Source organism: Balaenoptera borealis, assembly GCF_965194805.1.
Source record: "Balaenoptera borealis genome assembly, chromosome: 3".
Lineage (NCBI taxonomy): Eukaryota > Metazoa > Chordata > Mammalia > Artiodactyla > Balaenopteridae > Balaenoptera > Balaenoptera borealis.
In genome coordinates, this window is record NC_138866.1 from 124,862,313 (window position 1) to 124,888,221 (window position 25,909).

General features: G+C 39.3%; 1 protein-coding gene across 3 annotated transcripts; it reads right to left on the reverse strand.

The window, feature by feature from the left end:
• Nucleotides 1–1,928: 1,928 nt before the first annotated feature.
• On the reverse strand, nucleotides 1,929–25,903 carry HYKK (hydroxylysine kinase). Of its 3 annotated transcripts, none has more exons than XM_082387041.1 (5): nucleotides 25,628–25,903; nucleotides 21,436–21,786; nucleotides 20,442–20,581; nucleotides 11,527–11,710; nucleotides 1,929–3,954 (listed from the first exon to the last, which is right to left on the reverse strand). In XM_082387041.1, exons 2-5 carry the CDS (start codon nucleotides 21,779–21,781, stop codon nucleotides 3,494–3,496), a joined length of 1,131 nt encoding a protein of 376 aa, XP_082243167.1. In that variant the 5' UTR covers nucleotides 21,782–21,786; nucleotides 25,628–25,903; the 3' UTR covers nucleotides 1,929–3,493. The 3 variants fall into 3 exon arrangements, with proteins under 3 accessions (XP_082243167.1, XP_082243168.1, XP_082243169.1); XM_082387043.1 differs by lacking the exon at nucleotides 1,929–3,954 and adding an exon at nucleotides 4,038–8,497 and having other exon boundaries at nucleotides 25,628–25,902; XM_082387042.1 differs by lacking the exon at nucleotides 25,628–25,903 and having other exon boundaries at nucleotides 21,359–21,497.
• Nucleotides 25,904–25,909: the final 6 nt, after the last annotated feature.

Sequence of the window (25,909 nt, forward strand, 5' to 3'; positions counted from 1 at the left end):
CAAGGCAGCCCGTATTCAAATATCTAAAGAGTTGGTCAGCAATATTTGCATTAAGATAATTCAGTGGAAGAGAATCCATGTTAGCAGAAGGAGCAAGCAAGCAGGAAATCTGTAGAGTTTCATGGTATAAGAAAATGAACACTGGTCTGGGAGTGAAATGCAAGTTTTCGTTCATTTTTCTAGTCCCCAGTTTCCTGAATGGTCAAGCCAGATAAAAATCACAACCCCTTAAATTTGAGAAGCATAAGTGATTTCCTGTGAATGATCTCATTTGATCCTCCTAACACAGGTGTGTATGTGAGCCCATAGGGAGGAGAGGAGGGGAGGGGAGAAAGGAGGAGAGGAGGAAGTGGTATGGGTCCCTGGCTCTGTTGGAGCAAATTGCTTCAACTTTTTAAGCATCTATTTCCTTATCTGAAGATGGGGATTAATCACAACAGTACTATTTACACTCCCACCAACAGTGCAGGAGGGATCCCTTTTCACCACACCCTTTCCAGCATTTATTGTTTCTAGATTTTTTGATAATGGTCATTCTCACTGGTGTGAGGTGATAACCTCATTGTAGTTTTGATTTGCATTTCTCTGATAATTAGTGACGTTGAGCATCTTTTCACGTGCCTCTTGGCCATCTGTATGTCTTCCTTGGTGAAATGTCTATTTAGGCCTTCCGCCCATTTTTTAATTGGATTTTTTGTTTTTTTGATATTGAGCTCCGTGAGCTCTTTGTATATTTTGGAGATTAATCCTTTGTCTGTTGTTTCATTCACAAATATTTTCTACCATTCTGAGGGCCGTCTTTTTGGCTTGTTTATGGTTTCCTTTGCTGTGCAGAAGCTTTTAAGTTTACTTAAGTCCCATATATACACTACCAAATGTAAAATAGTTAGCTAGTGGGAAGCAGCAGCACAGCACAGGGAGATCAGCTTGGTGCTTTGTGATGACCTAGAAGGGTGGGATAGGGAGGATGGGAGGGAGGCTCAAGAGGGAGGGGATATGGGGACATATGATTCACTTTGGTGTACAACAGAAACTAACACAGTATTGTGAAGCAATTATACTCCAATAAAGATCTATTAAAAAATCATAACAGTACTTTTCTCACAGGTTTTTTTGTGGAGATTAAATGAGATAATGCATGTAAAGTCCTGTGATATAATATGAAATATATGTTTGGTCTTTGTCCCCGGTTCTGGCACAAAGCTTCTAAAACTCCTGTAATTTCTTGAGCAGTAGGGGAGAGAGGAGCGTCTTTTTTATTCATAATAAGACCCTTTCAGCTACACATGAATTTATGCTAATGAAGTGAGTCTTGGAGGATGGGTGCTGATTATTAGAGGAACCAACCAAGTGACTAGAGGGCTGGAACTTCAGCCTCACCCCCCACCTTCTGGGGAGGGGAGATGATTTGATCAACCAGGGGTCAATGATCTGATTAACCGAAGCCAGCATAAAAGCCCTAACCAAAGAGGTTCAAGAGCTTCTGGCTTGGTGAGCAGATCTACATGCCAGGAGCATGGTGCACCCCCAACGCCACAGAGACAGAAGCTTCTGTGCTCAGGACCCTTCTGGATCTCACCTTATGTATTTCTTCCTCTGTCTGTTCATTTATTATCATACCCTTAAAATAAACTAATAAACATAAGTAAGCATTTCCCCGAGTTCTTTGGGCTGTACTTGCAAATTATAGAACCTGAGGAGGGGGTCATGGGAACCCCCAACTTACAGCCAGTTGGTCAGAAGTACAACCTAGGACTTGAGGCTGGCATCTGAAGTGGAGGCAGTTTTGTGGGACTGAGCCCTTAACCTGGGGGTCTGCTCTAGCTCCAAACAGTTAGTGTCAGGATTGTTTAATGCGAAGGAAAACTCCACATGTTTAGCGTCAGAAGTGTTGTGAGAGTAGAGAGAGTTTTCTTTTAAATACTTAGTGCTCAATAAATATTTGTTTTTATTATATATTGTTAAACAGTAAGGCAGGAAGGACAGGGATTTGATCATCGTTTACTGATCTAAAATTCTGATTCCTAAGAATCAGATCACTGATTGGATATGAGAGAGGCAAAAAGAAAACTTCTCCAATATTTTGGGTTTGGGTAACCTGGTTCATTCATTTAGTAAGTATTTATTAAGTCTTTTCTATGTGCCAAGCCCTGTGCTAAGAACTTTGCATTAATTTCTAAGAAATCCTCACAACTAACTCTATGAGGTACTACAGGCACTATAAGATAGGTACTACTTCACCTTTACAGATAAGGAAATTGAGGTGCAGAGAAGTTAAAGGTGAATATAAGAATGATACAAGAAAATTCAGAGAGAGACCTAGTTTGGGGAGTATAGATAACTCTATAGGTAGGTCATTAGATGGAGAGATACAGAATCAATGTGTTCTCATTTATATTGAAAGAGATAACTACTGAGAAGGTGTTTGAATGGCCAGGGTTCTAGACTTGAGTCATCTGTAGAGAATGGAGGGTTAAAATGACAAGAAGTAAACAGCTATTTACTATATCATACTAAGGGGGACATGAAGAGAAATCAGTGAAGGAAATACAGTGGTATGATTAAAGTCAAGTACATGTGAGCTATGTTCTTCAATATTACATATTCATAAGAAAAGAAACATAAATTGTAGAGAATTTAAAAATATCCGCTTAGGGTCTTTCTTAGTATCGATGTGAAAACTATTTCAGTACTTCAGGAGTTAGTGGCCTTGCCTGGGTGTGTTATTTGCTTCCTTGAAGTTCCAGTGAGTTCTGGCATCTATCTGTGGAGTTACAGTTTCAACTGCTCTCTCAAACAAGTTAAAGCTTTCTCTTATGAATACCATCTGTGTTTCCTCCTAAGGCATTATGTGTGCCTTATTTTCTCCAGCCTTTCTTCTAGGATACATTAATTTTGTAAATATTTTTAAAGACCATGGGAAAGGCACTATACCGGGTGTAAGAAGGGATGAAAGACAAAAAAAGTTTTACATAGTTTTTGCCCTCAAATAGCTCTTAGGCTAGATGACTACACAGCCATCATCCATGATACCAAGTGATGTGCCATACAGAAGACAGGGTACAATGGGATTCTGGACAACAAAGAGATGGGAGAAGGCTTCATAGAGTTGGTGATATGTTAACTAGGTCTGCGTGTTACATCCACTTATTTAAAATATGTGAATATGTCTATACATATATATTCCTTTCAAAGTTTAAAAAAATCATTGATCTCAGGGCTGCAACAGACCTTGAGAGATTATCTGATTCAGAATATCACTCTACACATTTGATACACAAGGCAAGTGAGACCCATAGAAAGACATGCTTGTTCATGTAGTACTTTCTTAGGTTTAAAAAATGGTCATGAAATTGCTAGAAGACCTTAGTGGTTTCATGTGCATTGCAATGTTTCATCAATTCATCTTTAACTATGCAGGGAAACCCTTTATGGAATTAGATTTGGTCCTATTGGTTTTTAATTACCCAAGTTAGTGTGAATTTTTATCTGGTCACATGGAGATCCCAGATTCATAGGACTTGGCAGTTTCAAACCAGATTTCTTCTACAGCTTTCTGACCCATGTCAAACATTTGCTGCAAGTGCTTCCACCCAGTTTTTGCAGTAATCATGAGATACTCTTCGTTCTCTGGGTATAGCTGGCAAGAGTGTGCAGCTAAGACAAGTGACTGACAAAAACGACCGCATACAAGTAGAAACAAAGCACCCCTCTCCACAGGTGTCAGTGGGATTACACTTTCAAACCCTGCAAGGACATGACCTCCTACTTGTATAGGAGTCTTGCTTTCAATCATCATGTACATGATGGTGATTGCCACTTCAAACACATAGTAGCCATAGCTCATGTCATCAAAATCTAAAATCCCAGACACTTGATATACAGCATCTCCAAAGGCTGACTTGCTGGACTCTATTAAAATGTTATGGTCGTTAAGATCTCCATGATTGATACCTGAAAGGAGAAAAATCAAGCCAAGTAAAAACAGTTGTTCAATACCCTAGTTCATTCTCTTTCCTTTTCTCTTCCTCAGGTATGGACATTCAGATAATTTGATAAGCAGTCAGAGATAAAGAGCTAATCCCTCTTTTTCTTGAAATAAAATAATTTCCTCTGAAAAGGATAAAAGCAGTTAATTTTGGTGGTTGTTTTTTGCTTTTGCTTGTCATCAATACAAGGCCAGAAGATGGAGACTGTAGTCATTGTGAACACCTGATTTTGGCTATGAGCCAAGTAAAGGGAAAATAACTGTATACACACACATACACACACACCTACGTGTGTGTGTGTGTGTATTCATATTATTATAAGAAGCAAAGAGTCCTGGAATGAACCAGATGTGCCTTTATTTTAACCTAGGATTTCTAAAAGAAATTTCTGATGACAAGGTAATTCCGAATGTCCCCAGTCTTTTGATTACTGGAAAAGGTGATGTTATTTTAAGTCAGTACCACTTGAAGTGGGGGGCCTGTGGCTAGTGCTGGCCCACAAACTGTTATTAGTCTGCATGAAATAAAAACAGAAATTGAGACTGTTTAGATAATTTCATAGTGATTTTTCATCAAAGAGTATGACAGGGGCCTTATCTCATTAACAGTATAGGCCAGTTTGGGTGTTGTCAAATGTACATGGTAAGTCATATGTGGTGTGAGCCGTGAACTAATCTTGAACAGTAGGGCCATGTATCAGGCTGCAGTGGGTTGGGAGAAAAACCCAAACTTTTACCATGGATAGTTTGAGAAGCACTGATTTAAACTACTGAGTGAGGGGACTTCCCTGGTGGTGCAGTGGTTAAGAATCCGCCTGCCAATGCAGGGGACACGGGTTCGAGCCCTGGTCCAGGAAGATCCCACATGCCACGGAGCAACTAAGTCCGTGCGCCACAACTACTGAGCCTGTGCCACAACTACTGAAGCCTGCACGCCTAGAGCTCGTGCTCCACAACAAGAGAAGCCACCGCAATGAGAAGCCCACACACTGCAACGAAGAGTAGCCCCTGCTCACCACAACTAGAGAAAGCCTGCATGCAGCAACAAATACCCAACGCAGCCAAAAATAAATAAATAAATAAATGTATTTAATAAATAAATAAATAAATAAATAAATAAACCTCTGAGTGAGGATTAGGAGGAGATGGGGATGTCCATGCCTACTGAAACAGTGAGTCATGTACTTTATAATAAGTACATGATTTAAAGTCCACAATATTAGCTTCTAAATATAATGCTGATTTCTTCTATATGAGTTAGTATTGTGTAATTCATGTTAAATGATATGGCACAGTTGGTGGCCTGTAAAAGCAATGAATATTACTGTAAACTACATGCTTCTGATGTTGGGGTTCATCATACAATTGATGCCATGTCATAGTTTCACTGGCAATATTTTTTCTTCCTAGAGGTTCATAAAGTAATTGGATATCTTGTACAGTCAAATGGCGTTTTAGAATCAATGAAATGTTACTTCACTAATGCAATCTGTACATGCAAGAACCTCTCTCATTTTGTTGCTTCTCTTCACATGTCTAATGGCCTATTAAGAAATGATACAGCGACTTAATGCTTGGAATAAAATGACAAAATTTGTTGAATTTGAGAATTAACAAAAGAAAAGAAAGAGTTCTGATCCAGATGGCAGACTGAATTCATTCTTTGATAACCCCAATATACATAGCAATGATAAAAGTAAAAAGAGAAAACAATAAATATACAGCCAGCCTCAAAACAAAGATAGATTTATACACTAAAAACAGAATAGAAATGCCAAGCACAAGCAGGGCAGTGAGCAGGAATAAAGCCACAGGTTGGTCTATTGTGTTCCAGATCAGCAGTGTGCTTTCCCCCTTTGGGAGAAGGAACTTAAAATGCTACCTGCTGGTTGGGAAACAGACTCACCACATGAAGCTGGAGGCAGTGATGAGGGCTTCCCAACTCTTAAAAGGATGACAAAATCTGCTACAACCCATTGTTTAGACTACTGCAGGTCCAAAGAGGCAGAAGGACAAAATATAGCCTTGAAACCAAATGCCAAACCAGGCTGCTGTGTGACTATATTCTGTGCCTGATCATTGTAGTTACTGAAGTCTTTGGTTCAGTGTCTATAGTCAGTTTCTTGTTCTTGCTCATGGTACCTTATTTCCCTGTGTGCTGATATAGAGTATGTTCTCTGGCCACAAGGCAGTTACTCTAGAAAAATAATCAAGAAGAACTTCTAAAACTGAAAAACACAATGAAAAAATTAAAAACACAATGGTTGGGTTTAAGAGTTTAGACATAGCTAAAGAGAGAATCGATAAACTAGAAAATTGTCGAAAATGCAGCACGGGCAGAGAAAAAGATTAACACACACACACACACACACACACACACACACACACACACACACACACACACGAGAAGGTAATATACATAGAGGATTCAGTGAGAAGGTCTAACATGAGCTTAATTGGAGTCTCAAAAGGAGAAGAAAGAGAGAAAGGTGCAGAGGCAAGAATTTTCCATAAATGATGAAAGACCATGTCCACACACAGATTTGAGAAACCTGAGTAGATCAAGAAAGAAAATTATTTTAAGAAAACATCTGAAAAGCATCCCAAAGGAGAAAAAGACAAAAGCAACAGACTGACAGCTGGCCTCTCAGCAGCAATGGAAGCTAGAAGACAGTGGAATTCTAAAATTCTAAACCCATGAAATCTAAAATTCTATAGGCTGTGAAAATCTTCAGGAATGAAGACAAAATAAAAAACATTTTCAGACAAAATCAGAGAGAGTTCACCATTAGAGAACTGCATTAAAGGAAATTCAGAAGGTTGTATTTCAGGCAGGAATAAAATAACTCCAGACAGAAGGTTTGGGGTGCTGGAAGATTAAAAGGGAACAAATAAGTAAATCTAAATAAACTAGACTCTAAAACAAAAATAATAATGTCTTTTGTGGTAAAAATATAGAATTAAAGTTTACTAAAACAGCAGCATATGAGTCAGGAAAGAGATAAATGGAATGAAAGTATTTTAAGGTCCTTGTATTGTCTTGAATAATATCAGACTTTGATAAGTTAAAGTCGCATGTTAGAATTCCTAAGGTAATCATTCAAAGAATAGAGAGTATATAATTTTCAAACTGCTGGAGAGAGAGAAAAAAAAAAGGCAAAAATAATTAGCACAAAAACAATTCACTCAAAAGAAGGGGGAAAAGGAAAAGAAAAAATGGAAAAGAGAAAAAATCAAGAGAACAAAATATGATGGGATAGCTATATAATGTCAGATGGAGTAGACATTAAGGCAGAAAACAATGGCAGAGATAAAGAAGGCTACTTTATATTGATAAAAGATACAATTTCCTAGTAAGACAACAATTCAAATTTTATATGCATGTTGCCTTGAAATATATAAAGCAAAATTTGACAGAAATACAAATAAAAATAGACAATCCACAATCAGACTGGGAGATTTTAAATATACTTTTCTTAATAATTATTAGAACAAGCAGACAAAAAGATAACTCAATAGTATAGAAAACTTAAACAACATGATTAACAAATTTGACCTACTGGACATATACATAACTCTGTACCCAGCATCTACTGAATAAATTCTTTTTAGCACACAGGGAACATTTTTAAAAAATTACCAAATGCTTCATTATAAAGTAAATCTTAACAAATTTCAGAGTAATGAACTCATATAGAGCTGCTCTGTCCCACATAATAGCCACTTGCCATAAGTTACCATTTAAATTCATTAAGATTAAATAAAATAAAAAATCCAATTCCTTAGTTGCACTAGTCATTCAAGTGCTCAGTAGCCACACAAAAGCTAGTGTGTTAGACATCACAAATACAGAACATTTCCATCATTGAAGAAAATTCTACTCGACAGCACTGATACAAAATATGTTCTCTGACCATAATGCAATTACAGTAGAAGTCAACAGTAAAAGGATAATCAAAAATTTCATCATATATATCTTTTATTGATCTATATCAATGGAGAGGTAGACCAATGTCCACGGATTATCTTACTCAATCTTATAATATAAATATATATACCCATTTTCTCCAAATGTGTATATAGATTCAATTCTAGCCAAAATCTAGCCAAAATCTCAACAAAATTTGTCTTTAAACATGACATGCTGATTCCAAAATTGATATGGAAATGTAAAGGACCAAAAATACTCAAGACCCTCTTATAGAAGAACAAGAAGGTGGGAGGACATGTTCTACCAGATATGAAGACTTTAAAAGTTAAAGAAATTAAGATACTACGGTAATCTTTAGGGATGCTCAAAAATATTCCAGTTATCTTCCTTCTAGGAACATGCTGGGTTGCAATTCCCTGCTTCCCCAAAAGCTGTATGCAGCCATGCAGCTTTTTTTGGTCACTTACATATGAACAGAAATGATATCACTTCAGGGCAGAAGCTTTAAGATCCAGTGTACAATTTACTACATTTTCTTTCCCCATAGCAACATTCCAGTTGGTGAAAGTTCCATCAGTCTAAATCCCAAAGTGAGAAAACACAGAGCCCTAGTCAATCCATGATAGACCTGCAGCTTGAGTTGGAACTAAACCTTTGTTATTATAGTCCACAAGAATTTGGGGGTTATTTGTTACTGCAGCATGACCTAGCCTAGCTGATACACAGTGTGGTATGGGTGCAGAGACTGACAAATAGACCAATAGAGTAAAATAGAGTCCAAAGACATATTTGATTTACAACAGAGGTAGTACTGGAAAACAAAAGGAAAAACATGGCTTTTCAATAAATGTTGGTGAGAAAATTTATCAGCCATAAGAAAAATTCACACCATATATAAAAATAAATTCCAGATGGATTATAGGCCTATTATGAAAGGCAAAAAACTAAAACTTTAGGAAGATAATATAGGGTAATATCTCATGACCACAGGTAGGGAAAATTTTTTTCAGAAAACACTAACCTTGAGGTAAGAGATTGATATATTTGAAACCAATAAATTAAGGATTATTCATCAAAACATATCATGAAGAGAGTGAAAAGACAAGCCACAGAATGGAACAAGATATCTGTAACACATATAACCAACCAGGGGCTTGTATCCAGAAAATATTTTGAACTTCTAAAATCAATGAGAAAAAAATCCCAATAGAAAAACAAGCAAAAGACTTGAAAAGGCACTTCACAAAAGAATATATCCAAATGGCCAATAATTGGGAAATGTATATTAAAACCACAATAAGCAACCATTACACACACATCAGATTGGCAAAAATTAAAGTCTGATAGTACCAAGGTTGTAGAGGAATATAAATTTTATTCTCTGCTAGTAGTGGTACAAAGTCATACAACCACCTTGGCATTAATAATGCCACCTTGTTTGGCATTATCTCTGAAGCTGAAAATGCACATGAACTATGACTTAGCAATCCTACCCCTGAGCTCATGAAGTCATATACCCAAAGAACTCATGAACATGTATACCAAGAGACACAAGAATATTCACAGAGCACTGTTCTTAACAGACCAAAACTGGAAAGAACTCAAATATCTTTGAAGAGTAGAATAGCTAAAGTGTGGTATATTTATGAATCGCATACTCTACAGTAATAAAAGTTAAAATAAGCTATAGCCACATGCAACAACGTGGATAATCTTACAGAAGTAATATTAAGAAAAAAAAAAAAAAGGGAAGACACAAGTGAATATATACTGCAGGGAGGCAGATGGGACAGGGAGACCAGTTAGGAGGCTACAGCAATAATCCATTTGAGAAATGATGGTATTTTGGACCAAGTGGTAGTAGTAAATGTGGGGAACAGGGTTAGAAGTAGGGTATTCTTTGAAGTTAGAACTGAGAGAATTTGACTGGATGTGAAGTGTGGGAGAAAGAACAAAGTCAAGCTGATGACTTGTAAGTTTTTGGTCAGATAAACTAAGCGAATGGTGGGTACTATTTTAACGGGATGAAGATGACTGGGAGGGGGAAACAGGTTTGAGGGGGAAAAAAATCAACTCCTTTTTTTTTTTTTTTTAACCATATTGTGTTTACACAAAGTAAGTGCTATTGGACTGAACTGTGCCCGCTCACACCCCCACACTGAGTTTCCTGCAAATCATATGTTGAAGCCCTAACCCTCAGTGCAATGGTATTGGGAGATGAGGCCTTTGGGAAATAATTAGGTTTAGGGGAGGTCCTGAGGGTGGGGCCTTCATGATGGGATTAGTATCTTCATGAGAAGAGATACTGGACAGCTTGCTGGCTCTCTCTCCACCATGTGAGGAGGACACAGAGAGAAGAGAGTCCTTACTAGAACCTGACCATGCTGGCACCCTGATCTCAGACATCTAGTCTCCAGAGCTATGAGAAACACATTTCTGTTGTTTAAGCCACCCAGTCGTTTGTGTTTTTTTAATGGCAGCCTAAGCTGACTATTACAGAAAACAGAGGACAAAAAGGATGTGCAAAGCCTATCCTTGGCTTTGCTAGAAATGCCTCCTCAGTTCCTTGCCTTTTGACTAGTACTTCATTCTGGGTCAGAAGGTTTGTTACACACTAAAGAAATTGTTGGGCTTCCCTGGTGGCGCAGTGGTTGAGAATCTGCCTGCCAATGCAGGGGACATGGGTTCGAGCCCTGGTCTGGGAAGATCCCACATGCCACGGAGCAACTAGGCCCGTGAGGCACAATTACTGAGCCTGCGCGTCTGGAGCCTGTGCTCCGCAACAAGAGAGGCCGCGATGGTGAGAGGCCCGTGCACCACGATGAAGAGTGGCCCCCACTTGCCGCAACTAGAGAAAGCCCTCGCACAGAAACAAAGACCCAACACAGCCATAAATAAATAAATAAATAAATAAATAAATAAATAAATAAACCCAAAAAGTTAAAAAAAAAAAAATTGTTGTGCATGTGCATAAGGAGTTATGCCCTAGCATGCTCATTGCAGCATCATTTATACAGAAAAAAAAAAAAGGAACCAACTAAAATTCCATTAACAAGAGGATAGACCCAAAAATATTACATTAAAATAAATTATGGAACACACACACACACACACACACACAATGGAATATTATGCAGCAGTTTAAAGCTAACCAACTAAATGAACTAGAACTACACATATTAAATGGATCAATCTGAAAAACAATGTTGAATAAAAAAGCAGGTTGTAGAATGATAATATACAGTGTGATGCCATTTATCTAAAGTTTGAAAGCATGCAAAATACTACTGTAGGTAATTTATGAATACATATAATTTATGAATTCATAAATATAATTTATGAATTACTACATATGTAGTAATATTAAACATGTATGCAAATTTAGTAGGGAGAGGAGAGGTAGAATCATGTAAAGTTTAGAGGGGGCTTCAAATGTAGCAATTTTAAGGGAAGTGAAAGTATTATTCTTTAAAAGCAACAGGAGCAAATCTGACAAAGTTTTAAGATTTGATAAAGCTAAGTTGTACCTCCATACTTTGCTGATGGTTTGAAATTTGACAATTTAAAAATCAAGAAAAATACTGATTTGAACGGGGGGAATACTCACATTCTCGAAAATGACTTAATTTGGTCATTACTTCATCCTTGAACAGCTGAACAACCTGTTCAACCATCTCTCGATTCCGATTCTGGCCCAAGGCATACAGGTATTTCTCCAAAAGAGGAACATTTTTCAGATTCCAGATGAAGTTCTCCCGATGAAGACTACTTAACTTTGGGTGATGGAATTTCTAAATCAAAAGCAAAGAACCTCTTAGACTCTTAACAGCACAACCACTATGGAGAGGTCCGCACCCTCCAAAGGGTGGGCTGGGTGTGCCTTAGGGAAAGAGCTGGCATTCTCTCATGGTCACTGACTTGCTCCATTTACCTTAATCCACAAAGTGGTAATAACATCATATTTCTAGAGGATCTCATAGTTTTGAGAACACATTCCCATCTTCCCCGATCCTCACAACTGGGCAAAGACAGGTGTCACTATCTGTGGCCTACCAAAGGAATGGAGGCAGCTCTAAAGAACTCTGCACTGGGCCCCCTGCTCCCTCTCTGACTTCATCTTCAACAACTTTTTTTCACTCTCCTCTAACCACACTGACACTGGCCTCCCTGCCGTTCAAGGAACATGCCAGGCACGTTCCCACCCTTTTACGTTTGCTGTTTCCTCCTCCTGGGGACCCCAGGAATCCGTATGGCTAATGCCCTCGTTTCTACCAGGTCTTTACTCAAACATCAACTTCTGGGGGAGGACTCCTTGACCACTCCATCTAAAATTTCAACCCTCTCTCCAATATTTCATATCCCTCCTCTCTGCTTATTTTTTCTTTGTAAGCACTTGGCACAAAATGCTGTCTAACAGTCACCATGATTCCCTTACTTACCTTGCTATCCTTGCTAGAACGTAAGCTCCATGAGGGTCAGGAGCTTGTTTTGGGCCTGTTTTGTTCACTACTGTATCCCCACATCTAGAACAGTGCCTGGCACAAAGAAGGCACTGCTCAAGCAATATCTGTTGAATAAATGAATGTTTTTAGCATAGAAAATTCTAGAATTGGAAAGGCCTTTAGATGTTGACCACGCTATCTAAAGTTCTAAATGACTTTGACCATCATTGCACAAATGAAGAAAAGTTCAGAGAAGGATGATGAGTTGCCACTATGGGGCTGAGGAAGGACCCGGGTCTGCAGACTCCAGTCCAGACCTCTTTCACACAGTGAGTGCCTGAAGGGGTCTTGGTGTCCACCCAGTGGAGTAGCTTTCAAATTTTTTTGACCATGACTTGCAGTAAGAAATATGTTTTACATTGCAACCTGGTATACAGGTAACACACACCTAGGGGAAAAATGTTTCTGTTAACAATACTTACAACCTTACATGTGCTGTATTCTGAGATTTTTCACTTTATTCTATTTCTTTAAAAATGTTCCTCTAAATTGATTTTAACACCCACTCTCATGACCTGGAGTTTGAAAACCTCCCCCTGATGCTCCTGTTACCATTATCATGTCCTTGCTAAGTGGTCATGTAGCCTCTGTTTGAATACGTCCTGCAGGAGGTACTTTTTACCCTTATTGAGATGGCTCTGTGTTCTCTCTTTTGCAGAGCTAAAATCTGCCTCTCCCATAGTGTCTATGCAATGGGTTCCAACTGTGACCTCTGGGGCCACAGGAACAGGATTAGTTCTCTCCCACATGACTGTCCTCCTGATACCTGAAGACAGCACTTCTGCCCCTCAGTCTCTTCTGTAGAGTAAACCTTTCTAGTTCCTTCAGTTGTTCCTCACATGACATGGTTTTGAATCTCCTGACCATCTGCTGTGTTAAATGTCACTGTGGATCACAAAAATACTCTACATAGAAAGCACTGAAAATAGTTAGGAGTTGTGACTTCTGGGGAGTAGGACTGGAAAGGAACTAACAATGAAAATGATGGTAGAGAGAAAAAAGGTTCATTTTACACCTTTCAGTACTGCTTCAGTACTGATATTTTTACCATGTGCATATATTACTTTTATTTTTAAAGAAGGAAAAATATAACACTCTTGTTGGGTTTGCAATGGAGCAACTGTCCATTCAGGGAAGGCTCCGAGTCAGTTTCTAAAATGGTAGCACTGTTACCCCGTGCATCCCACTCTGGTATGGAGTAGTGGGAAGAATAAATACTTGGGATCTGGACTTGGAATCAGACAGATCTGGATTTCAACTGGCTTTATCACTTAATATCTCAGATCTTAGTTTCCTTAACAGTAAGATCAGGTATCAATACAAACCTCACAGGGAATGTAAATTGGTGTAGCCACTATGGAAAACAGCATGGAGGTTCCTCAAAAAACTAGAGTTGCCATATGATCTAGCAATCCCACTCCGGGTCATATACCCAGACAAAACTATAATTTGAAAAGATACATACACCCCTTTGTTCATAGCAGCACTATTTACAATAGCCAACCTAAATGCAACCTAAAGCCAACCTAGGAAGTAACTTAAATGTCCATCAACAGATGAATGGATAAAGAAGATGTGATACATGTATACAATGGAATATTACTCAGCCATAATAAGAATGAAATAATGCCATTTGCAGCAACATGAATGGACCTAGATATTATCATATTAAGTGAAGTAAGTCAGAAAGAGAAAGACAAATACCATACGGTATTACTTACATGTGAATCTAAAATATGACACAAGTGAACTTATCTATGAAACATTAACAGACTCACAGATAGAGAGGACAGACTTGTGGTTGCCAAGGCGAAGGGGGGGTGGGGGAGGGAAGGACTGGGAGTTTGGGATTAGCAGATGCAAACTATTATATACAGGACAGATAAACAGCAAGGTCCCACTGTATAGCACAGGGAACTATATTCAATATCCTGTAATAAACCATAATGGAAAAGAATATGAAAAAGAATATATATATACACACAAGTATAACTGAATCACATTATTATACAGCAGAAATTAATACAACATTGTAAATCAACTATACTTCAAAAAAATAAAATTTAAAAAATACCAACCTCATAGTCATCTGTTGATAAACTAAGACATGAAATAAAGATTTCATACATAATAGGTTCTAAATAAATGTTTATTGAATGTGAACCTTGCAGCTTATGTGCCTGGCTTCTCTGGCCTTTCCATCCTTTGGCTCCTTAGCACACCAACCTGAGTTTCTGATACGTTAATCATTACCCTTTATTAGCCTATCTAAGCCTACCTCTTTTCAGCTTCCTCACTCTACCTCTCACACCAATTCCCATTTCTCAAGCACCTTGTTTTCTCTGCTATGAAGCTCTGACCACACTCATACTCATAAGCCCACCCTATATTTTCTTCTTTCTTATACTTAAATGAATCTCCTAAGATTGACCTCCAGCCCATTTGTGAACCAAGCAGCAACCAAATTCCAGTACAGATCAGTTGGTCCCTTCACTTGTGAACACTCAATTCTGGCAACAACCAGAACTGCGTTGGACTCTGGGCTCCTTGGACTCTGGGTCCCCCAGGCCTGCCCAGCCACTGGAAGCTTCAATGGCCCAGCCACATCCCCAGCAGAGCAGTCACAGCCTCTGCCACACCCCTGGGATTAAAATTCTGCACCTGTGTGGTATCTTGTGCAGACTCCGTGGTTCCTAGTGCTTATAAAGAAATTAAAAACTTACCACCTGCAAAGGCATGGGGGGAGGTTAGGTGAGGGGATGAACAATGGGAATAAAGCATGATAAAATGCATTATAATACCTAGTGAGGAATGCTTCTCTTGGTTTCCTCTATAACTCCCCTGTCCCCTGAGAGACAACTTAAGATAAGTTGCACAGCAGAGCGGCAGATGGTTAACTACACAGCAGAACTCACTGTCAGCAACAATGTGGTGCTATCTCCCCCTGAGAACTGTATTTTCCATTTCAGAATTTAGCAGCAAAAGTTGAAACCTCAATGGCAACGGGCATATTAATAAAGGCCACAGGTAGTGTAGAAGGAAAGATCAGTAATAAAGAAGTCCTCTGTAACAGACACTCATCTCAACAGCTCATTTTGTAGATTGGATTCTGAGGATGGTAGAGAGACTTTCCTGAGCCTTCCAATCCGTTCAAAGGTCTTTCTAAATAAAAGTAATATATGAAGAAAATTTCCTAAATGTACACTTAATTAGGAGAGGCTACCTCAATCCAAATTATATTAATGTTCAGAAATTGATGTTTTTAATGGATGTCCACAAATGGATTTGCCCCAAATTAATTGAAAACTATTACGACAGAAATGCTTAAACATTTACTAACCAAACCCTCAGTAAATATCTATTGAATAAACAAATAGAGTGCAAGGTGAAATGGTAATTATTGTCAACATAGAGAAAAGTCTTTCAATTGACAAACATTTACTGAGCACTAACTATGGGATAGTGTGGTCTCGGACTCACAGAATGTATAGTTTAGTGACTCATTTTGGGGTGATGGGATTACTATTAACTTTAAATTTTTTTGTATGTTTATCTGACTTTCTTTAATGAGTCACTGAAAGGACTTTTAATCAGAAAAGAGAGTTATTTCTATTTGGGGATAAAAAGGTAAATAAATACTAAATATTTTGAGTATAATATAGATTTCAGTTTCTGGCCAAGAGGGAGTAACAGGGTTTACCCTCCTGGTTGAAATAGTTACAACACTGGACAAAATATATAAAACAATAATTTTAAAGTTACTAGACATCAGGCAGTGAAGGACAGGGATCCCTGAGAGATGGAGAACAAACGAGGTGAGTTTGTTTCCGATTTTGGCCTTGATAGAGGTGGAAGTGCAGGGAGGGAAGACCCAGGCAGAGCCCAGGGAACTCTCTGAGTTGAGGAGGCAGAGCATCTAGGAAGACCAAAGCTGCTAGAGTTTGCAGGATAGATGACCAGAAAACAGGTTGCTACAGAGAGAGAGAGAGCACTCTAGAGATCTGCAGAATGTTCCCTTTGAGAATCTGGCAGATCAGTGTATGAGTATGAGGAAGCTACTCAATGCTGGGGAAAGAACCACCTGAAAGGATTAGAGGGAATAGTACTTGGATACACAGGGTCAGAAATAGCGCCTGTTCCCACCAATCATACTCATAGTTCATGGGACATTGGGTAGAGAACTCAGAAGGGTCTTGCATTAATAGCGGGAAATAATTGTCCCTAGACTAAACCCAGCCCTGGTCCCACCCAGCAAGTATTGAAAGCAAGACACAAAAGCACCAAACTTCTTCAACTGCATCCATTCAAGGAAGCTCAATGAACACCAATCACAAGAAACGTGACCAAAACTATACCAAGACACATCATGATCAAATTGCTCAAAAGTAGAGATAGAGAAAATCTTAAGGACACACACACACACACACACACACACACACACACACACAGAGGACATATTACGTTTAGAGGAACCATCTGACAGCAGATTTCTTGTCAGAAACAATGCAGGAGAAGAAAGTAGTGCAATGTGTTTAAAGCACGTTGGAAAAGACAGTCAACCTAGAAGTTTATGTCCAATGAAAATATCTTTCAAAAATGAAGGTGAAACAAAGACATAAGAAAGCTGAAAAAATTCATTACCAGCAGCCCCACACTGCAAGAAATATTAAAGGAAGTCCTTTAGGTAGAAGGAAATAATATGGATCTACAAAAAGTATGAAGAGCACTGGAAAAGGTAACCATATAGGCAAATATATCATTTTTTCCTAATTAAATCTCTTTAGAAGATAACTGAAAGTTTAAACAAAAATAATAACAATGTATAAGTAAAAGGTATGACAACAATACAATAAGGACAGGAAGGAAGAAACAGAAGTATACTATGTCAGGTGCATATACCATACATGAAGTGATATAACTTGAAGATAGACTGTGATGTTAAAGATGTATTCTATAAACCCTAAAGTAACCACTAAAATAAACAGAGTTATAGCTATAAGCCAACAAAGGAGATTAAATGAAATCACAAAAAATACACGAACCAAAAGAAGGCAGAAAAAAAAGCAAATTCGAGAATAAAGAATAGATGTGACAAATAGAAAACAAATAACAAGATGATAGGCTTAAACCTAACCATATAAAAAATCATATTAAATGTAAATGGTCTAAACATCCCAACTGGAGGTCACAGATTATCAGATTGGACAAAAAAGTAAGATCATGTATATGCTGCCTACAAGAAATACACTTCTACTATAAAGTAGCAAAGAATTTTTCCCTCGTTCCCAGAAGACTATAAATATCAAGTCTATGAAGGTAGAGAGAATTAAAAAAATCTCCTAAAGCTTATTGTTAAAGTGTTCTCAGCCCTGTCTCATCTCTCACTTAACTCTCCTTAAGGCTCTACCTTACTCTTTTCTTTAAAGCACCAACCAGATAGGAAAAAAAATTCTGGACAGAATCCGGGAGTGGGAGCAGGCAGGCTGATCCCACCGGGTACTAATGGAGCACATGTTAAATGCGTAGAGGCTGATCTGCTTTCCTGTACGGCAGGAAGCCTCAGCTTCCACAGATCTCAACACTTTCTAGACCCCATCTCTGATATTTTCCCCCTTCCCCTCCCTCTGGTCCTTTGTTCCAGGCTGTGGAGGCAACCACTTGATTGCTACCAGAGGAGAGCCCTGCCTACTTTAGAATGGAGTTGTGTCCCAGCAGACCCAGGCTACAGTCCATGTCCTGCTCAGTCCTTTCCTCTCTCACACCCTTAACATTAAATCAGTCACCAAATTTGGTTGGCTCTGTCTCTTAAATGTATCTTGAACCTTTTCTTGGTTCAAGCCCTCAATCAGCTTTTTCCTGATTACTGCATTAGCTTCCTAGATGCATTCCCTGCCTCCATTCTGGCTTTCTGCCAATCTACCTATCATATTGGCCCTCAGAGGGCTATAAATTAGAATTTTTTTTTCCTGTTTAAAAACCCTCCAAGTCTCCCTGCTGAGCAAGCAAATAAGACAAAATTCAAACTCCTTAGTGTCATATATGATAACATATTTTATAATCTGACTCCACCTTATGTTTTCAACTTTATCCCCTGTCTCTCTCAGGTTTAACCCCTATACTCCAGCCACAGTGAATTATTCAGAGGTTCTAGAACATAGTCATTGTACTGCCATGATTTTTTCATGCTCTTTCCTTTCACTGAGCACCCTTCCTCCTTTTCTCTGACTGACTGATGGATTTGAAACTTTTAAGAACTAGCTCAAAAGTTTTTTTTTTAGTTAAAAATATTTTTTTATGAAGCCCTCCTTGAATACCTACTATGTGTTTGACATTGCTAGACATGAAGGATAAAAGACGAGTAATTAAGATGTAGACCAATTTCTTAAGAAGGTCATTTCTTCTTATGTAGCATATGTAACAGGAAGCACAAGCAACAAAATTACAACATCATACATGATAGACTGTTACCCTCATGGCTCCCTATGAATAATGCCTCCTGGTGTGCATGCCCTTGTGCAGCTTCTCCCAGTTGACTTTGGGATTAGACATGTCACTTGTTTTGGCCAATGGAATATGAGCTAGCATGATTCAAGCAGAGGCTTGATAAGCATTTGTACACTGGGGCTTGTCCTCTTGGCACTCTCTCTTGGAAGCCAGCAGCTGTGTTGTAAGGATGCTCAAGGCCATCCTGGAGGATGAGACACCAGGTGAAGAGAAGAGGACACATGGAGAGGATCTGAAGCACTGCAGCTGAACTCCCAGCTGAATATAGCTGCATGAGTGACCCCAATTAACACCAAGAAGAGCAGAGAGGCCAGTCAACCCACAGAATCATATGGGTTGACAAGATGTACAAGTTCCGATGAAGCAAAGAGAAGGAAGTGATCCTCTTCGTACAGCCTGGGAAGAGAAAGAAGGGTCCAGGGAAGATTTCACAGAGGAGGTGGTGCCTGAGCTGTGTGTTGAAGGATAAGTAGGAATTTTGCAGAGCAGGGGAAAAGGTATTACTGGTTGAGAAGATGGCATATGCAAAGGCGCAGATGCATGAAACAGAAAGGCACATTCAGGGAATGACGGGAAGTTCTATTCTGGTGGTAAGAGAATCATGAAAGGGGAGACACGGACAATGAGACTGAGCAGGGGAGAGGCAGGGATGAGGCCACACAGTGCCTTGTCTGAAAGGAATGCGGAGGACCTTGGCCTTTACTTTGAAGTCAGTGAGAGGCCACCGAAAGGTTTTAACTATAGAACTGACATAGTCAGATCTGTAATTTTAAAAAGTAACTCTGAACTGGTATAAAGAATACATTGAAGGAGAAAAACACCTGAATGCAGGGAGGGATAGTCAAGGCAGGAATGGAAAGAAGAAGATGGACTGTAGAGACATTTGAGAGGTAGACTGGCTAGGATTTAGTGAGTAATTGGAAGTGTTTTACTCATACAAACTGTGGTTTGCTTTTTCAAGAAAGTGTCTATCTGTCCCCCTGGAGCACACTCCTCTACGACAGAGGAGTCTTTACCTTCCCCGCAGTGCCTGCCATAGAAGAGGTACTTAGTGAACATTTGTTGATTAAATGAAGATGTTTCGGTAGGTCTGGAAAAATATTTGTCAAACAAGGTACCATTTCTATAGGACCACAACATCCTTAACACAAGTCATTTCAATCCATTTGTAACACAGCTATTGCTTCATATAGAGGTCTGGCTACGTCTTATCTGGATGAAAACTTCAGGATTTAATTTGTGAATGCAGACTGTTTTCAGTGAGCAGCATAAAGAATACCATGGATTTCTAAAGATGTAGGTAATCTTGCTAATACACTAGTAAAGTACAGACCTGGGCAGAAAGAAATCTTTTACTGTCATAAAATGTATGCATCTACTACACTATTTCCTTCCTAACACATGTTAAGAGGCGCCATGTAAAAAGAGAGTCTGACCCTAGGTGTATTTAAAATAAAATAAATCAAAACCAACAAATAAAAAATTCTTATAAGCAAAATAAAACCTCAAATCTTACCTCCAGTGTTTTATCCAATTTGGCAGCTACCCTTCCAATTTCATATAATAGCTGGGGGCTGATGGGAATCTCAGCTATAGGTCTTCCTGGGAGATAAGTCAGCAGCCTCACCAAGTAACTTTTGATTTCAGAGCCGCTATCTAGATGGATGGAAGTATATATCCTGTCAATTATTCTTGAAAAAAAAAAAAAAGAGTAGAAGCTATTCTGCCTTTCCAATTACTATTGCAAAGAATAATACAGAACAAGAGAAAAAACACGCTAACCTAGGACAAGTCAGCAGGATTCTGTGAAGCAGGGCCGAATGGATCAAGCAAGCAGGTACAACAGACAGACATTAGAACATTGGGACCAGCCATTTACATACTAACATAACTGTGGCCCCAAGTCTGCTGGCCTAGCTCTAAACATAAATCACCAGCTCTGGTAAGTGAAGGCCTAAAAAACATTTTTTATAAATTTAAAATCGAGGAAGGTATGATAAAGAAATGAGTGTTTCAGAATCACAGGCTTCTTTAGGGACAAACTGCTGCTTGGAGAACTCTATTAGATACACCTTTAAAAAAAAAAAGATACATCTTAGCATTTAGAATTGAGAGGAACCAAGTTTCACAGATGAGGGTTCCTTAAGAATTTAAGTTGTGCACCCAAGGTCACATGTACAGTAATTACAGAGCTGGGATCTAAAATTCCTGATTCTGTGTTCTTTCTACAAGATCACAGCACTGAAATATACAGCTGATCTGATGAATAAAAATATTTAATTATTTTCCTAATTAAAAATAAAAGTTCCCTTAGTTTTCACATGTCCCCTTAGTTGTTCATCCATCAGATCCGCCCCAGTCTCTACTTGGGTGATGCTGTGGCTTCTCCCAACTGCTGAAAAAGTAACCCTGTCTACACTTGGAATGACGTACCTGTTCTTGATATTTCTACTTGTAGCCAAAATGCAGTAATGCACATGGACAGGTGACGACCAGTGGTAGTCTCGTACCTACTGACATGAGAGAGGTTATGTTGTCTCCTTTAGTACGACACACGGAGGCCGTTGGAAATCCAGCCGCTCTCAGAAATATGATGATGTGACTCTGCACTTCAATCAGGTCTGGAGTTTTGCTTGACTCGCTGTTGCTTATTTTGAGGACATACTCGTTTGGGCCATCTGTAGTGTCTTTGGTTCTTGAAATGCATACATGAAAGTTTTGGTCATCATAGCTAGGAAGTGGCTGGATCTTGGAAACTTTTAATCCAAATACCGATTCCACTAATGCAGAGGCTTGTACCTCACTGAAAGTGGGTTTGGTAAGAGCCTGTGATTGCTGACCATCTCCAGTTGACATTATTTCTAAGGAAAAAAAAAAACCCAAACAAATAAACTAGAAAGGGGACATATAATGAATATACTTATTTAAAATATTTTTCTTAAGACAGACCAATAATGTTTCCCAGTACTGATTCTATACTTCTCTTGATTATGAATTTTCACTCATAAAGTTAAAAAAATCAAATGAGTGTATGAGATAAAAAAGCAGTGAATGAAAATTCCTGTACCATAAATGATTTCTAAACTCACTTCACAAGCAAAAGGTATGTTTCCAGGGACAGAATGAAGACCAGGAAAGCACCTTGGTATCACCAATTCCTCCACCCCTCCCAGTACCATGAACTTCATTTAAAGGGGGAAGTTAGGTCCTGAGAGGTTAAGTGTCTTGCCCAAAGTTATATATAAAGTTACAGTGAGAACTCAGCACTCTAGACTCCTAATCCATAATTATGTACTTTGGACTATATTACCATCAGTTTTGGTTTAAAATATAAATTCAAATACAGTGATCTTACTTTTCTGTGTTAAATTATAAAGGTCATCATCTAGCTTATTGCACATACTTTGAAGGGTGTACTGATGTGCAAAGCATCACGTGAAGTGCTGTGGGAGACAGGAACTGCACTTAGAGGGCTCTGAAAAGTCAACTCAGAGTCACAGATATCCCAAATAATAAAAAAACATAAAAGCTGTTCAAAACAAGTTATAAGGCAGTAAGTGATAAACTGATAGAATGCCAAAGAAAACACTGAATTGAGTATAAACCTGAAATGACTGAATTATCACTGAAGTGACTGAGTTTACCTTAAATTGTAAAGAATAAAATTTCTACTGTTAAGCAGAATAGGGGCTTAAAATAAAAATTAAGGTTGCTTACAAAAAGTAAAGGTGCTTCTGAGTTTATGACCTATGAAATTAATATCTACAAAAACTGTGGTAGAAATTCAGGGGAGACAGAAATTACTACAGCCTAAGGATATTCTTGAGAAGATGGATTTGAATTGAGTTAGTAAATATGAGTTGGATATATAGGATGGGGGAGACTGTTTTCTTCCCCTTGATAATGCCACCCTCTGCTGCACATACTTGGCATATTTTCTGAGTGTATATATATATATATATATATATATATATATATATATATATATATATATATATATATGGCAATGTAAGGCTTCTGAATATCCTTTAGGACCCAAATATTTAAGATCCTTGCAATCTCGCTTCCCTCTTTTCCCAAAATAGTTTTATTCCAATCCTTCCTTCATAGTAAATTGTAAATAATTAATAACATCTTGGGGATGGGTTGCATTTTAGGGTGCAATTTAGATTGCTGTTCAAAGGATGTAATGTTATATAAAAAGAATCTCATAAACAGCTCTTGTTGATAGAAATCAGAACAGCTGTTGCTTCTGGCAAGAAGGTGGCATGAGGGAACAACTTTCTGGGAGGCAAATGTTCTGTATCTTGACTAGGCTTTGGTTACATGGGTGTAAACATTTGTCAAAACTTAGCTTAAAACTTAGGTCAGAGTAAGATCTGTGAATGTCACTGTCTATAAATTTTACCTTAAAAAAAAAAAGGCTTTGTGAGAGACTGGCTAGGACAGGTGGTGGGGTGGGTCTTAGGACTTTCTCACAGCTCCCCAAATCAGAGCATATGCCTGTTAATGTCTAATCACTTCAGATCTATGACAGCCAAAGTCCAACTTATTCCAGTGAAGGGAAAGGGATAAAATACAGGGAGGTACACTAGGGCTCTCCTATATGACCCCCTCCCTGACTCAGCCCCAAGACTATAGCCTGATGACTCAAGTGATAAGAGTATAAACCCCAAATGCCAGTCCCCTCCCCATCCCTCCTTGCCTGATCCTCCTAACCTAAGTGATTCCTCCTGCCTCTAAACTTGCATAGCCCCTTGTGCCACTGTAGGTTTCCACCACCTGTTATAGTTATTGCATTCTTGCCAATTGCTTCTCATGTCTGCTTTCTGACCAGTGCATTTGCTTTCAGAAGCAAATTAAGTCGTTCAGATTTTGTTTACTAAAGACATGTGACAAAGTCTAAATGGGGTTTGAAACCATCTTTGCACCTGAAACTTCTGGGAACCAATATATCCCGTCACATTGTATATGGGCTTAAGACTTCACATGGGATTTTAACATTCCTTCTGGAGATTTATAAACAGGTGTAAGGCCCATATTCAGAATGTAATATGAACTAAAGCTTTAAATTCAAGATGAAATCCTGGAGTAATTTTTCAAATCCTAAAGCATTAAAGTTGTCAGGATAATTCTGAATTTGATATGAATTATAAATACTTAAAGTTGGAAGGACCCTTAGAGGCAGTTAGTGAAGGCCAATCTGCCTTCCAGTCTAGAAAATGTTTCTATAACATTCTTGAATGGGGTTTGTTAAGCCTCTACATGAAGCGTCCTTGTTTTCTAAAGCAATGTAAAGCAATGTTGGCAGCTCTAGCCATCAAAAGACAGCCTGGTGTAAGAAAAAGTTGTGCTGGTTAAGTGTATTTTACCACAATTTTTTTTTAAATGAAGAAAAGAGTTGCTCTGCTGGGAGAAATAAAACATATTTTATACCTAGCCTCTGAAATTTTGGACTATTCACATCTCCTCTAAAAGGGAGTTGGACTAGGTCATTCCTAAAAATCCCTTCTAGTGCTAACATTCTCTTTCTAAAGTTCTTTCTTTTTGAGCTTAAATTTGCCTTTTTTTCTCTGTCTACAAAGACTTCAAATTATGGAACTAATGACACAGATCAAGTCAGCTGCTGTAAGTAAGTAAATACAGGGAAATATGTTAAGAGATGTCAGTCTTAACCAAATGTCTTTTGTATGGGTGGAGGGGGCAAAGAAAGGACCTCAAATCCTGTAGGTAGTTGATCTGTATTTCCTGCCAACAGTGTTTCACTTGGCTTCTGAGAAAGCACTCAGCAAGCAAATGTTTTCCAACTCCAGGGCTTATGCCAGAATCTCGAAACCTTTGTCCTACAACCAGGGGAGCTGGACCTTAAACTCTGCACTTTGTGTAAAGTATGCCAGAAAAGAAACAGGAGTCATTCTTGATTCCCCTCCCTCACTCTCAAAGTGTTACCAAGTCTAGTAAATTCTACCTTAGCATGTCTTCCAAATTGCCCTTCTTGACCTGCAATTCTTTCTATGTCCTTCCAAGGTTGGAGAGCAAGGATTATACCCAGTAAATCTCCGTATCCCCAGCCCAGACTCTAGCCCAGAGTCTTATTAAATATCAGAGGAACTAACGAAAGGAGGGTTGCCTTTACTCAATAGGCTTATGGGGCCGTTTACCCTCAAAGGGGATCAGGAAACAGGCAGGGAAACTAGAATTTGTAGTCTTTCAGACAACAACAACGGGTGCTGTGAGTGTCTTCCTTCTGGGTGAGAGGGAAAGAGTGGTGGGCGAGCGGGCTGCAGAAGAGTCAGGAAAATAAGGGAGGAGGAGGACGCACAAGTTCAGAGCGTTATTACGTTAGTGAGGTCCAGTTGAGCCCTAGAAATTGTTCCCACCAGACACCTGGCCGTGAGTGCCAGGCGCCGTACCTCCCCTCTGTCAGGGTCTCCACACAGGTCTGGCAGGGTTGGACCAGATGGCTTCTCGGGTCCCTCGCCCCAATTCTGGGATCTCAACCCAGCCCTTCTGGGTTACAGGTGCGATCCAGGGAGGAAGGTGACTTGCGCATCACCTACGCAGCGAGTCTGACGTGGATCAAGGACGGGAGAAGCCCGAGGCTCATGACTCCTGGCCCGACTTGCAGCAAGCCTCCCTGCTCTCTGCGCCAGCCTCCCAGAGGGTTCTGGGGTTCGTCTCTGCTTTCCCCACCCAGCTCACCCGCAACGACCCGAGGTCCTGAGGTGACTCCCGCTCTCCAGCAGCCAGGGACTCTAGCCGCAGTCTTGCGCTCTACATCGGAGGTCTCGCCTGACTCACAGCTCCTGGGTCCGCCCCTCGTCCGGGACCGAGAGTCCTGACTTCTGATTGGCTCCTCGAGATCCCACCGCCGCCAATCAGCGCAGACTCTTGGAAGGCGAGGCCCGTCCAGGCCGACCTGGGCTATTTCAGCCCCGTCCCCGGCCTGCCTAAGAGGCTGCGAACAGAAATTCCGAGATCGGG